This window comes from Saimiri boliviensis, chromosome 19 (assembly GCF_048565385.1).
Source record: "Saimiri boliviensis isolate mSaiBol1 chromosome 19, mSaiBol1.pri, whole genome shotgun sequence".
In the NCBI taxonomy this organism is placed as follows: domain Eukaryota; kingdom Metazoa; phylum Chordata; class Mammalia; order Primates; family Cebidae; genus Saimiri; species Saimiri boliviensis.
This window is the reverse complement of record NC_133467.1, coordinates 13,761,141-13,777,249: the sequence shown is the minus strand read 5'-3', so window position 1 is coordinate 13,777,249 and position 16,109 is coordinate 13,761,141. Positions and strand designations below refer to the sequence as shown.

General features: G+C 36.5%; 1 protein-coding gene across 2 annotated transcripts in view; it reads left to right on the top strand.

Annotated features, from left to right (window-relative positions):
- The window catches only part of XPR1 (xenotropic and polytropic retrovirus receptor 1), a 229,403-nt gene that overhangs the window by 157,490 nt on the left and 55,804 nt on the right, over positions 1-16,109 (top strand). For both annotated transcript variants that reach the window (XM_074389577.1, XM_039460260.2), the window contains 2 exons: positions 12,763-12,953; positions 13,171-13,350. In XM_074389577.1, coding sequence (XP_074245678.1) covers positions 12,763-12,953; positions 13,171-13,350 — 371 coding nt within the window. The remainder of the gene's footprint in view (positions 1-12,762; positions 12,954-13,170; positions 13,351-16,109) is intronic.

Genomic DNA, 16,109 nt, shown 5'->3' with positions numbered 1-16,109 from the left:
CAGGACTAAGTTTTTTGTCCTTATAAATGATGTGTGTTTCTTTTAGTTGTTTGTTTTATTGGAGTTTTTTCCCCATTTGGGTATGGTTATTCTCTAAAACATTGCTAGTGTGTGACCTATTTTTCTTCATCATTTTCCAGTTTTCATATATAACTTCTATCTAGTTTTTCAGAGTTTATCAAAATCCTTGGCACTCTTGATAATAGATGAAGATAAATAATGTTACAAAATTAATTCACTGAAGTTCATTCACTTTGCTTACTGGAGTCCCTCTCACATCCTTTTCAGAACCTACTTACAATTACTTTACATATAGAGTTAAGAAGCTTGGTTATATAATATCCTATTCTATAGAAGTAAAAACAATTAGAAAGAGATAGGAAGGATTCCTAGAAGCAGCTGCACTCCCAACATCAAGAAATGATGTAACAGCAAAGGAAGCATAATCTTACCAAATCTCCGCAAAGCATTTGACATACCCCGCAGTAGCATTTGACATTATCAGTCACCACTTCTTCAAACTCTTTGTTTGATTGGTTTTTCTGGAGAAACCACACTCTGCTTGTTTTCCTGTTAAATTTTACTGGCAGTTTGTTCCCAGTCTCCTTTGCTAGCTGTGCTTTTCTTTGTGACATCAAAATGTTGTGGTATAGTGCTAGGCTCAATCCTTCAATCGCCTGTTTCTATATTTGTTTTCTATCTAGGCAATCTTATCCATGCCTGTGGCTATAAATACCATCTATATGCTAATGACTCCCAAGTGTATGTCCTCTCTTCTAAAAGATGTCAGCTTAGCTAGTTGGATGTGTCTAGTAGACATTGCAAACTTACACGGACAAAAGATCCCCTGATTTTTACCGCCAAATATGCTCTCTCTTCTATCTGTCATTACCTTTCATCCATTTCTCAGTCCAGAATCTTTTAGTTTCTCTTTTATCTCATATTTCTTCTTCAGTCCATCAGCAAATCTTGTTGGTCTATCTTCAAAATACGTTCTACGTGTGTTTATTACTCACCACCTTGGCCAATGCCACTCTTGTCTAAGCAGCCATTTCTTGTTTGGTATATAACAGCCTTCTGGACTTGGTCTCCTTGCATCTACTTTTGCCTCCTTATAGCTACTAATATCTTTTGTTTTTTTCCAGTGTAAGTTAGATTATGTCACTCTCCCATTCGAAATTGATTCATGGTTACTGTTACAATAAAATTCAAACCCCTTAGCATTGCCTACAAGAACCTACAGGATCTTACTTCTGAGGGCCTTTCTGATACTATATTGTGTCATCCTCCCCCACAGTTAGTTTCACTTTGTTTCCAGCCACACTTGTGTTCGTGTTTCTTAGACACATCAAGCTCATTCTAATCTAAGAGCCTTTGCAGCTGCCTAAAGAGCTCTTCCCCAAAATGTCTACGTAGCTTATTCCCTCACTTCATACATGTCTCTATTCAAATGCTATATTCTTAGTAAGTGTTCCCTGATCACCCAATACTAAAATAATCTATTCTGTCCCTTGAGCCTACATTAGTTTTCTTCAGAGTACATATGCTTACGTGACATTATATATTTATATTCCTTGTGATCTGTTTCCCCACTGGAATATAAATTTTCTTGATGCCTAGGCTTTTGTCTCTCCTGTATCTCTAGCACTTAGAACACTGCTTAGAACATAGTAGGGGCTCAAAAAATATTGGGGAAGTTTCAGTGGCAGGAAGAGAAGGATAAAGATGAAATTTAATGATACTCAGAAAACACATGCACAGACCACAGAAAAACAGACACAAATCTCAAAGTTTCTTATAGTCAAGGACTTTTAATGATAGATAACTTTGGTATACCTAAGGGTCTGTGTAATTGTGCTCGTAATGATAACTGAATCATTAATAAAGGGTTAAATTTTGTTCAGTGAAGTCTGCAAGGAAACATTAGGTTGGTGTAAAAGTTGCCATTACTTTTAAAGGCAAAAACCGCAATTACTTTTGCATCAACCTGTATGATTTAGAAATAGATGTTATTATTTGAATATCCATTAAATTCCATTTCAGACTTTTAGTAATCATAATAATGCCCAAATAAGGAAGCTTTATGTCACTGTCATACTTACTGTTCTTGATTGCAGGGACTTTGTGTTGTTGCATTTTAAGTTCCTAACACATTGTCAAGCTTATAGCAGATGTTTGAGAGATAATTTACTGAACTAATTATTATTATTCCTCATAAACATTCTTCTTAAAACTATCAGTTGTATATTATGAAATGATAACCTACATTGTAATGGCTTTTAGAGAGCATATGAATTTTATCTGTTAACAGTGTGTTTTCATTTGTAAGAGTTCTTCCCACCAATTACTAAAAATCAACTCTAATAGTTATTGTCAACCCTAAGTTTATGATAGAGTGTTGATATAATTTATGATCATATTTTAATCTGGTTCTGTTTCCTTAGGTGAATACAGTCTACTTATATAGAATATATGGAAATAATAAAATTTTAAAAACCTAGATATATATTATCAAGCTAGCTACTGTGGAAAAAACAAAAGGCCCGCCTGGGTTTCAATCCCAGCTCCACTGTTAGTTAGTTAGTTGTTTTGGCTTTAAAGATATTATTTAACTTCTCTGAAACAGTTTCCTCATCTGTTAAATGAGCTTAACACCTTAAATTTGCAGAGTTGTTTAGAATTTATTCCTTCGTTCAACAAGTAAATTTTATGTGTCTAAGGGTTGCTTGATGCCCATAAGTCTTAAGATAAATAAGAGAATCTCTTTCCTTATGAAATTTATTATGCCAGGAAGATAGTTTAAGGCATATATTAAAGCAATATACCGCAAGGTAGAAGGTGTTAAATATTCTAAGCAGTTCAAAGAGACAAGTGATTACTTTTAAATGAGAGCATCAGGGAAGACTTTATGGAAGAAACTATGTTTGTATTAGACATTGGTGGAATGAAAGGCATTTCAAGAGAAGGAGACAGATGAGCAAAGAGATTTAGTTGGCCTGGGCTGAGGATGGAGTGTAGAAGGAGGGAGTGAATTATGAAGGAAAGAACTGATAAATTTGCCAGGTGAAGGGGAATATTAGACGAGGAGGGTGAAAAGATAGCTTGAGACCAGCTCATAGGGATCAGATAAGAAGTGTAAGTAAAACATGCTTGTAGTTGCAAAGTGCTATGTCAACATAAGGTATATATGGTGGGGAGTGTTCTTTCTGTAGAAAATACGTTAGTCGTTTGTGGATGGAATTATTTTTTTAATTTTCAAGATGAGCAGGGTAGTATTATCATCATCATTAAAAAGAGATATAAGAACAAAAGAAATTTCTTCCTTCTTTTTATGTGACTTAATTGAAAAGTTTTATAATTTGAGGTTTTATTTTCTTTAGTATATATAGATTATGTTTTTGTAAGACATTCTGATTTTTGTGTGTATGTGTGGTTTATGCATTTAGTGTTACGCATTATATTGTCTCATCTCAGAACCTTTCTTTGTTTGATCTTTGTGTGTGTCATAGGGGGAAGGGTTAATATAGTTAAAGCCAGCTGCCTATCTTTATTTATTTCCCACCGGGTGCTTGAAAGATAACAGGGTGGAGAGTCAAAGAGAAACACAGTCATAGTATGCATGTACAAGCATGATTCTCTTTTTCAAACAATTCACATAAAAAAACATGTGCATGATTGCTGTGGTTTCTCAAGGGGACATGACCTAGTGTTTAATGATTTCTCTGAAAATCACATATTTCAGATATTTAATTTCATGAAGATGAAAAGTTGGCTGTTTAGATTTTTTTTTCAAACTTGTTTCTTTTGCAGGTTCCTATTAACATGTATACTTAATTTGGTACAATAACAGTATACCGTGTTTGACTTACTGGTTTGACTGTTTACAGTGGGTATAAGGTATGAAATAGACTCTGGTACACTAGTGCTAAGAGTACTCATTGTTGCTGTCGCTTTGGAGGATAATTTAGAAGTAGATGTAAAAATTTTAAGTATAATTACTTTGATTAAGCAGTTTTGTTTCTTGAAGTTTATCCTATAAACATACTTGTACATGGTTGCAAAGACATGTATGCCAGGAGGATAGTCATTGCCATTTTGTTTATAGTAGAAAATCCTAGAAACCACTCAAATATTCATAAATTGATAGCTCTTTAAATTATATTACCTCTATACAGTGGAATGCCATGGAGATATTTAAATGAATGAGGTAGTGGTGGGAGTGAAAATGAACACAGCACTTTGGAGGGAGAACTGTTTGGCAGTAATTACCAAAATTGAACATATACTAACCCAGTGGTCCCCAGCCTTTTTGGCACCAGGGACGGTTTTGTGGAAGACAGTTTTTTCACTGGGAGGGGTGAAATGACCTCCGATCATCAGGCATTAGTTAGATTCTCATAAGGAGCACCTAACCTATAGATCCCTCACATGCATGGCTCACAGTAGGGTTTGTGCTCCTATGAGAATCTAATGCTGCTGCTGATCTGACAGGAGGCGGAGCTCAGGTGGTAATGCTGTCTGTCACCTGCCACTCACCCTCTGCTATGTGACCTGGTTCCTAACAGACCACAGACCAGTACTGGTCTATGGCCTAGAGATTGGGAACCCCAGTACTAACCTGTAACCCGATTCTAATAGAAATACATATGTCCACCAGAAGACATGTATGAGAGCGCTTAAGTAATACCGTTTGTGATAGTATCCAGTCATGCACCATGTAATAATGTCTTGGTCAGCAAGAGACTGCATATATGAAGGTGGTCCTGTAAGATTATAATGGAGCTGAAAAATTTCTGTTGCATAATGGATGGCATAACCGTCATAGCATAACACTTTACTTATATGCTTGTGGCAATGTTAGTGTAAACAGACCTGTTGCACTGCCAGCCGTATGAAAGTTAAGCACTTACAAAGTTATGTACATAATACTTGATAATGATAATAAATGACTATTACTGATTTTTGTATATACTATACTTTTTATTATTTTAGAGTGAACTCCCTCCTACTAATTAAAAAAAGAGTTAACTGTAAAACAGCCTAAGGCAGGTACTTCGGGAGGTGTTCTAGAAGAAGGCATTAATGTAATAGGAGATGACAGCTCCCCGTGTGTTATTGCCACTGAAGACCTTCCAGTGGGAAAAGATGTGGAAGTGGAAGACTCCACATATTGGTGATTCTGATCCCGTGTAGGTATAGGCTAATATGTGTGTTAATGCCTTAATTTTTAACAAAGTTTAAAAAGTAAAACTTAAAAAATGTAAAAATAGTAAAAAGTTTATAGAATAAGGATATAAAGAAAAAATAAGTCTGTATTGTACAGCATATTTATGTTTTTGGCTAGGTATTATTATGAAAGAGTTTAAAAAGTTAAATTTTTTAAGTTTATAAAGTTAAGTTACAGTGAGCTAAGGTTAATTTATTATTGAAGAAAGAATATTAATTTTTTATAAATTCATTGTAGCCTAAGTGTATAGCATATATATAATTCACAGTAGTGTAATGTCCAAGATCTTCACATTCACTCACCAGTCACTCACTGACTCGCCCAGAGCAACTTCCAGCCCTATAGCTCCATTCATTTCAGTGTCCTGTACACATGTACCATTTTAAATCTTGTATAGTATATTTTTGCTGTGCCTTTTCTATGTTTAGATATGTTTAGAGACACAGATACCATTGTATTACAGCTGGCTACAGTATTCAGTGCAACAACATGGTGGACAGGTTTGTAGCCTAGGAGCAGTAGGCTCACATAACTGTAAGTGATGAGAATAACAAACTGTAACTACGTTCAAGAACATGATGGCTCTCACAAATGTTGAACAAAACAAGCCAGACACAAAAGAGTACATATTACATGATTCCATTTACATGGAGTTCAAAAAACAGGCAAACATCAGAATAGTACTTACCCTTGGGGAATGGATAACAATTGAAAAGAATATAAGCAAAAACTTCTAGGATGCTTGTAATATATTGTGTTCCTGGGTGCTGATTCAGTTTATCGTTTTTCATCATGCTGCATACTTAGGATTTATCTGTTTTTCTATATGTGTGTAACACAGATTTGAAAATTTTACATTAGAAAATTAGTGAGATCTTTGTGCACTGATACTGGAAAATTTCCACTCCAGGATATAAGTTTAAAAAAAAAAGGGGTATGGAATAGCATATATAGCATGCTGTCAGTTATAACTGGTGATTGTTTTGTTTTTTAAACAGTAGTACGTGTTTCTCTATGCATCAAGAAGTTCTTGAAAGCTAATAGACAAATTGTTAACATGGTTTTCTTCAGAAGATCTGGAGTGAGGCTTCTCATATTCTTGATAATATTTGAGGTTCTTTTCTATACACATATGTTACTTGTTAAAATTTTTTTTAATGTTCCTTTAAAGAAAAGTGATTTGGCAGCTTAATGCAGAGAGGACTGTAATTTTTTTAGAACAAACTTCTGTTTGGGCTTTTTTTTTTTTTTTAACAGGTGCATATTGACCTAAATACACAACCTAGCCCCATTGTTAAGTGTCCAGGCTCTGGAGCCAGATCGTAGGGTTATTAAATCCATGTCACCCTGGGCAGGAAACCTACTTTGAGTAAGCCTCAGTTACTTCATGTATCTGCTGAGGAAAACCGATTTATAGTGTTGCTATGATAATTAATTAAATTATGTAAAACATGGAGCATGTTGCTTACCCCAGAATAAATGCTTGAAGAATATTAGCTGATTTTTAAATTAAAAATTCATGAAGCCATGAGGAGTTTGTGATGAGACCTTATATATCTTTTAAATTAAAAATTCATGAATCCATGAGGAGTTTGTGATGAGACCTTATACATCTTTTATTCTTGGGACCTATGGCTTAGAGACATGATATTCTTAAAGAAATAACACTAATCTGTTTTTGATTCCCTGGAATTTTTTATGATGATTTTGTCTAGCAAGAGTTATTGTGGTTTTGTCTCCAGTAAATCTACAAAAGCTTGCTTCAGGGAGATCATGCCAAATGAAAGAGGTTTCATTATATTGCTTATATATGCCCTTAGGTTTTAGATTTATGTGCAATTGAAAGTTCCTGATCTTTGATGAATAACTTGACTGTTAACAGTTAAGTTGCCTTTTGCTTTTTGAAACGTTTGTTTTCCTTCATCAACAGAGTCTCGCTCTGATATCCAGGCTGGAGTGCAGTGGCCCCATCCTAGCTCACTGCAGCCTAGATCTTCTGGGCTCAGGCGATCCTCCTGCCTCAGCCTCCTGAGTAGCTAGGAATACATGCATACAGTAGCACCATGCCTGGCTAATTTTTGAAACTTTTTTATAGAAACAGGGTCTCAATATATTGCTTATGCTGGACTTGAGCTCTTGGACTCCAGTGATCCTCCCACTTTGGCCTCCTAAAACACTGGAATTACAGGTGTGAGCCACCATCCCTGGTCCCTGTTTTTTGAACCATTTTGAAAGTAAATAAGTTCATTAGCTTAAATACAGTGTTGTCATTCAGAAGAATGTACCTTTAGCATTTTATTGTTTTACCTAGGTTTTGGGGTTTTCTTTGTTGTTGCTGATGTTTTGGTTTTTACTGACTTTTCTAACAAGTTGTGGAGTTCAAGGACATTTATTCAGATCATATTTACTGAAAGCCTTATAGATTTTCTAGTTCCTATGTTATCAAGTAGAACTTAGGTAAATATGTGTTTAGATTTTATAAGTATGTATTACATTTTCTGTTCATGGCAGTTTTTGTTCTTTGTAGAACAGAATACTACTGTTGCCAAGGTCATAAATATTTAAACCCTAACCAGACTATTTTGCTTTCTTTTGTGTATGACTACAGATATTAACTAGACAGAATTAGAAAATTTTGATATGTTAGAGAAAATATATCACTACCACTAGTAAAACAGTTCAAAATATATGCCTAGGCCAGGTGGGGTGGCTCACTCCTTTAATCCTAGCACTTTGGGAGGCCAATGTGGGCGGATTGCCTGGGCTCAGGAGTTTGAGATCAGCCTGGGCAACATGGCGAAACCACTTCTCTACTAAAAATGCAAAAAGATTAGCCAGGCATGGTGGTGCACACCTGTAATCCCAGCTACTTGGGAGACTGAGGCAGGAGAATCGCTTGAACCCGGGAGGTGGAGGATGCAGTGAGGCAAGATCATGCCACTGCACCCCAGTCTGGGTAACGGAGCAAGACTCTGTCTGGTAAAAAAAAAAAAAAGGAGTTAGTAATAGCATCTAACATAGGAGTTAGTAATGACATCTTAAGATATATTTATTACTTTTTTCCTTTTCTGTTATTTTTTTATTGACATGAAGTTCACATAACATAAAATTAACTATTTTAAAGTTAACAACTCGGTGGCATTCAAGTACATTTACAGTGTTATACAACCACTACATCTGTCTATTTCGCAGACATTATCATTAGCCCAAAAGGAAACCCCACTCTCCATTCCATCTCCTCAGCTGCTGGCAACCACTACTCTGCCTTCTGTCTCTCTGAATGTTCCTATTCTGGGTATGTTCATAAATGGAATCATACAATATTTTATGTTTGGCTTCTTTAACTTGGCAAATGTTTTTAAGGTTCATCCGTCTTGTAGCATGTATCAGCACTTCGTTCTTTTTATGGCTGAGTAATATTCTATTTTGTGTGTATATCACAGTTTGTCCATTCATTCATTGATGGACATTTGGGTCATTTCTATCTTTTGGCTATTGTGAATGGCACTGTTAGGAACATACATAAACATGGATTTGTTTAGTACCTGTTTAATTTTCTTAGGAGCCACCTCTGTTTTTCACAGAGGCGTTACCATTTTCCATTCCTACCTGCCGTTTATGAGGGTTCCGTTTTCTGCACATCCTTGCCCACACTTGTTTTCTGTGTTTTTGTTTTCTTCATTATGTCCATCCAAATGGGTGTGAAGTGGTATCTTGTTTTGGTTTTAATTTGCATTTCCCTAATGACTAATCATATTAGGCATCTTTTCAAGTCCCTTGCCCTTTTTTAATTGAGTTTTTCATCTTTTCATTGTTAAGTTGTAAGAGTTCTTCTTGTATTCTAGATACTAGACCCTTATTAGGTAAATGATTTGCAAACATTTTCTCCCTTTCTGTGTGGTTTTTTTTTTTTTTTTACTTTCTTGATGTTTTAAATCTTGATGAAGTCTAATTTATCTGTTTTCCCTTTGATTGCACATAGTTTTGTTGTGATACCTAGGAATCCATTGCCAAATTGAAGATCGTGAAGGTTTATCCCTATGTTTTCTTTGGAGTTTTATGGTTTGAATTCCTATCTTTGAATTCATCGATCAGTTTTGAATAATTTTTTATATGTTGTGAGACAAGGGACCAACTTCATTTTTTTGCATATGAATATCCAGTTGTCCCAGGACTAGTTGTTGAAGAGAGTATTCTTTTACACTGAATGATGTTGGCACTCATGTTGAAAATCAATCAGTCATCAATGTATAGGTTGCTGGATTCTTGGTGCTCTTCCATTCATCTATATGTCTGTTTTCATACCAGTGCCACAGTGTTTTGATAGCTTTGTAGTAAGTTTTAAAACCACAAAATATGAGTCCCTAACTTTGTTGTCTTTTCATTATTGTTTTGACTACTTGGGACCTCTTGCAGTTCCATATGAATTTAAAGATTGACTTTTTCAGTTCTTGAAAAAAAAAAAGCCATTGGAATTTTGATAGGGATTGCATTAAATCCGTAGATTGCTTTGGGTAGTATTGCCATCTTATCAGTATCAGATCTTTCAATCAATAAAAACAGGATTCTTTTCTACTTTAATTTCTTTCAGCAATGTTTTGAGTTTGTAGTATATAAGTCTTTTACTTCCCTGGTTAAAGTTATTTCTAGATGTTTTATTCTTTTGAATGCTATTGTAATTAGAATTATTTTCTTAATTTCAGTTTTAGATCGCTCATTGCTGATGTGTACACACGCAATTGAATTTTGTGTGTTGATCTTGTACTCTACAACTGTGATGAATTTACTAACTCTAGTAGTTTTATTGTCGATTCTTTGGGATTTGTTATTTTTGTTTCCTGACTATTGTAATATATCTGTGGTCTTTGCTTAGGAATCAGGATGTAAAACTGTATGTAGTTTTTCATTTATAACTTCCTAACGTATCTTGCCTTTGTACTTGTTCTCTTGTAGTTTGTTCACATAACAGCTAGAGCAGCCCTTTAAAATAATTGATGAGGTCATGCCATGCATGTACAGAACCTTCTACAGGTTTGTACATTAGAGTACAAGCTTAAGTCTTGACAGAGTACTGCAGAACTGTCTGATCTGCCACTGGCCCATTCTTTACCAGTATACCTTTGTTTATTCCAATCACAGTAACCTTGGCTTTCTTATTACAGCAATCAATTTTTTTTTTTTTTTTTTTTTTTTGAGACGGAGTTTCGCTCTTGTTACCCAGGCTAGAGTGCAATGGCGCGATTTCGGCTCACCGCAACCTCCACCTCCTGGGTTCAGGCAATTCTCCTGCCTCAGCCTCCTGAGTAGCTGGGATTACAGGCGTGCACCACCATGCCAAGCTAATGTTTTGTATTTTTAGTAGAGACGAGGTTTCACCATGTTGACCAGGATGGTCTCGATCTCTTGACCTCGTGATCCACGCGCCTCGGCCTCCCAAAGTGCTGGGATTACAGGCTTGAGCCACCGTGCCCGGCTACAGCAATCCATTTTAAGGCCCTTTGTATTTTCCCTCTCTATATGGAGCCCTGTTCCCTCAAACATTCCAATGCTTTGTTCTCTATTTCCTTAAGGTCATCTCCTGAGAGTCTTCCCTGACTGCCTTACCTAAAATAACACTTAATATCATTATTTATCTCCTTACTCTATTTTTCCTTGAAACCCCTTATCTGACTTTATGCGGAACAGAAATTTTCTGAAGATAGGTATTTTGTCTGTTGTTCGTCACTGAATCACCAGGTCTAGAATGGTGTCAGATATAATAGGCACCTAATCAGTTCTTGCCAAATGAAGGAATAAAAGTTTCCTCAAGTAAAAGGAACAAGAAGCTAATATATACTCATGAGCCAAACATTATTCTAGGCATTTAATATATGTTTTTCACATTTAGTCTTCTTCATAAACTTATGAGAATAGATAATATTTCCGTTGATCAACAAAGAGACTTAAAAAAATCAAATAATTTGGCATAGCTAGGATTTGAAACCTGGTCTGTAGTACTTGATTCCAAAGCAAAGGCTTTTTCTACCCTGTTATTTAAAAATTATTAAATGTTCTTTGTACTGCAGAGAATACAAAGATAAACTATAAATATTTAAATTAATTAAGTATATAAGTTAGTATTTAGGCTGGGTGCGGTGACTCACGCCTATAATCCCAGTACTTTGGGAGGCCAAGGAGGGTGGATCACCTGAGGTCAGGAGTTCAAGACTATCCTGGCCAACATGATGAAACCCTGTATCTACTAAAACTACAAAAAATTAGCTGGCCCTGGTGTCTGGAGGCTGAGGCAGGAGAATTGCTTGAACCCGGGAGGCAGAGGTTGCAGTGAACCAAGATCATACCACTGCATTCCAGCCTAAGTGAGTGAACCAGACTCCATCTCAAAAAAAAAAAAAAAAAGGTTATGATATAATTAAATTCCAAATGAACAGTACTGTCAATAAGTTTTATAGTTATTTGGAAAATCATTAGACAAAATGGAAATGTTTCTCATACAGTAGGCTGAAAACTAAATGCATCAATTCAATGAATTAGTAAACAGGTAAGGATCTGGCTCTTAAATAATAAGTAGAATTTGAATTAGTGGGGAGAAAGAACAAGGCCATTTTAGGTACAGGGAACAACATAAGCAAGTGTGAAAAGCAAACTTATTAAAAGGATAATAAAATTCATCAGGAGCCAAGAGTTAATATTTTAAGGGTGCTGTGAGATAAGTCTGGGAAAAGTGAGTTGGTGATTAGATTATGAAGAATTTGAATTGTGAGGCTAAGGCATCTAAAGTATTTGAACATTATAGTTACTGGAGAGCCATAGAATAATAATGATATTGAACATTCGTGTGGGCATAGTGCTTAAGAGTATGAGCTTTGGAGCAAAATTGTGTTCAAATCCTGTCTTAGCTTAGTAACTAAGCTAATGACTTAACCTCTCTGTGCTCTAGTTTCCTAATCAAATGGAGATAATGTTTTTTAACTCAAAGAGCCATTGTCATGATTAAATGAATTATCTCTTATTATATGTAAAAATGATGAAAACAGTGCTTAGCACATATAGTAAGCATTCTATAAATATTAGCTATTGTCATTTATATGACATTTAAATTTTCACACGGCTTTCATGTGTACTGTTTCTTTTCATTTTCATGGCAACTCTGTGAGGTAGGTGTTACTTTATCAGTTTAATAATGGAGTAAATGAAGCCAAAGAGGTTTTGTCATGCCACATCCCCAGCTGGCAGAACTGGTCACATGATTCTAAGCCATTTCACCGTGATTCTCTCCAATCTAAAAAAACTAGTGGAACAATGGGATGAAAGTCAAGTTTTAGGGAAATTATTCTAGTGACAATCTACAGAGTACAATGAGGATGGAAAAGAACCCGAAGGCAGGTTTACAAGGCTCTTAAAATAATCTAGGTTTAGGTTTTATATATGAAAAGTTTCTCTTCTAGAGCTGTATCGAGAATGAAGAGAAAAGATTATTAATTCAAGGGACGTTGTGAATTTTATAACTAACCAATATGTTAATATTCTTTCAGCTGTATTTAAACTTGAAACAGATAGAAGTATATGGCCCTTGATAAGAATCTATCGGGGTGGCTTTCTTCTGATTGAATTCCTTTTTCTGCTGGGCATCAACACGTATGGTTGGAGACAGGCTGGAGTAAACCATGTACTCATCTTTGAACTTAATCCAAGAAGCAATTTGTCTCATCAACATCTCTTTGAGGTAATCAAAGCAAGGCATACTACCCCATGAATATAGTTTACATTAGCTACATAGCTATCTGGTTTTGTGGGTTCTTAAATCTGTCTTCTACTTGAAGAGGATTAGTGGCTTAATATCTAATCATGTTTCTTACTTTTGTTTTATTAAAGATAATTTAAGTAATGGTAAAAGTAAAAATAATGTTCTCTATCTTTTTGTCTTCCCCATTCTTTATTAGATTGCTGGATTCCTTGGGATATTGTGGTGCCTGAGCCTTCTGGCTTGCTTCTTTGCTCCAATTAGTGTCATCCCCACATATGTGTATCCGCTTGCTCTTTACGGATTTATGGTTTTCTTCCTTATCAACCCCACCAAAACTTTCTACTATAAGTCCCGGTTTTGGCTACTTAAACTGCTGGTAAGTCCAGAAACTTGTATACCATTTTTAGAGTGGTATAGTGGTTAATGACTTTCTCTGTGATAAAACCAAGGCTGCTAGGCTGTACAACTGTAGAGGCCATGATTCACATTACAGTTTATGTGATTGGGGCCCCAGCTCCAGGGCAAACAATATAGTGTAACGAAGAGTCCTGAAGTTGTACAACACGGAGGCCCTAGGAAAAAGCACTCATGTATATTTTCCTCCTAAGATCGAATATCAAGTAGCCAAATAACGAAATGATTTTGCAAATGGTAATCATTGTTTACTTCATTTAACTAGCTGTGATAAGATGTAGAACTTTGGGGGCCGGGCGCGGTGGCTCAAGCCTGTAATCCCAGGACTTTGGGAGGCCGAGGTGGGTGGATCATGAGGTCAAGAGATCGAGACCATCCTGGTCAGCATGGTGAAACCCCGTCTCTACTGAAAATGCAAAAAATTAGCTGGGCGTGGTGGCGTGTGCCTGTAATCCCAGCTACTCAGGAGGCTGAGGCAGGAGAATTGCCTGAACCCAGGAGGTGGAGTTTGCAATGAGCCGAGATCGTGCCATTGCACTCCAGCCTGGGTAACAAGAGCAAAACTCCGTTGCAAAAAAAAAAAAAAAAAAAACATGTAGAACTTCGTAAGTTTCCTTCCAAAAAAAATGTGGTAAAATTATTATTTTCTTATTAAGTTGATGTGAGTATCAACCCAACATTTTATTTTAGGGAAGATTTGTTCTCTAAAACCAATAGGAATATTTTACCAGATTACCAAGTTTAATTTGAAAAATTGACTTTGGGCTGGATGCGGTGGCTCACGCTTGTAATCCCAGCACTTTGGGAAGCCAGGGCAGGTGGATCATCTGAGGTCAGCAGTTAGAGACCAGCCTGACCAACATGGTGAAACCCCATCTCTACTAAAAATACAAAATTAGCTGGGAGTGGTGGCACATGTCTGTAATCCTAGCTTCTTTGGAGGCTGAGGCAGGAGAATCACTAGAACCCCAGAGGTGGAAGTTGCAGTGAGCCTTGATTATGCCATTGCATTCCAGCCTACGCAACAAGAGCAAAACTCCACCTCAAAAAAAAGAAAAATTGACTTTGATTCTTGTTTCTAAGAAGTTCCATTTTTTTCTTCCACTTTACCTGTTTCTTAGTGATCTCAAAATCATTTAGCCTCAGCAGTGATACACAATTTCCTGGAAAAATATAAGGCTTTCTCCTGTAAAGATAACTCCTGATTAGATGGAGACTTCTGCTTACTTGTAAATTAAGCCAGCTCTGTTTTGAAAATCATTTGAGGCCAGACGCAGTGGTTCACGCCTGTAATCCCAGTATCCGGGAGGCTGAGGCGAGTAGATTCCCTAAGCCCAAGAGTTTCAAACCAGCCTGGGCAACATGGTGTAAACCCTGTCTGCAAAAATTAAAAAATTAGCTGGATGTGATGGTGCACACCTGTGGTCCCAGCTACTTGTGATGCTCAGGTGAGAGGATTGCTTGAGCCAGGAATGTCAAAGCTGCAGTGAACCCTGTTAGGGCCACTAAATTCCCAGCACAGGCAACAGACTGAGACCCTGTCTCTAAAGGAAAAAAAAGAAACAAACAAAGAAAGTAAATCAGTTAAGATAACTTTCCTATAATTATATTTTAGATTATGAATTACAGATGATAATAAAGATTAGTGATTAAATTGACCAATCTCTATACAAACTTTCAGAATTACCATATTTTCTCTCCTGTTTTCCACTTTATAGGTATACCTCCTTTTGTATGCTCCTTAGGTTAGCAGAGGTTTTTTATTCTTAGCAAAACATAACAATTTTTTTTAAATCTGAAGACATAAAATATGGCTTTCTATTAAGAAAATCTGTAGAACCAGCTGTGGTGGCTCATGCCTGTAATCCCAGCCCTTTGGGAGGCTGAGGTGGGTGGATCACTTGAAGTCAGGAGTTAAAGAGACCAGCCTGGCTAACATGATGAAACCCTGTCTCTACTAAAAGTACAAAAATTAGCCAGGCAAAGTGGCAGGTGCCTGTAATCCCAGCTACCGAGAGGCTGAGGCAGGAGAATCACTTGAACCCAGGAGGTGGAAGTTGCAGTGAGCCGAGATGGTGCCACTGTACTCTGGCCTGGGCAACAGAGGGAGTCTCTGTCTCAAAAACAAAAACAAAAGATAAAAAAGATAAGGTCTCCTTTGTTGCCTGGGCTTGTCTCAAACCTCCTGGCTTCAAGTGTTCCTCCCCACCTTGGCCTCCCAAAGTGCTGGGATTACAGGTATGAGCCACGGTGCCTGGCCAGAAAATTGTTTTTAAATGAGACTTTGGAAGATTCCGAAAACTCAAATGTTACTGTGATTGCATAATTATAGTAACAGGATAATATAGTTGTGTGCATTGTGTACCAAGTGAGCATTTCCCCAGTGTATCCACCTTTGTTTAAATAGCAAGCTGTGATTCATGCATGACCAGTTACTCTTATTAGCAGAACGATTCCCCATTGAGTAGACATTTATCTGTACATCTGCTGTGTTTTTGTTAATAAATGAGGACTTGTTGACAGAATAGGTTGATAATGATAGAGGCAGTAACAGAATAATAAAATATACTATCGGATACAGTGAAATATAGAAGGAAGCATTGTGGTTTGTTATTTTTGTAGCAACAGTTATAAACAGAAGAATGTTACCATTTATAGATCATTTTAGTATTAATTGACCTGTTGACCGACTTTAAATCTCACTGAGAAAACTTGCCCTTA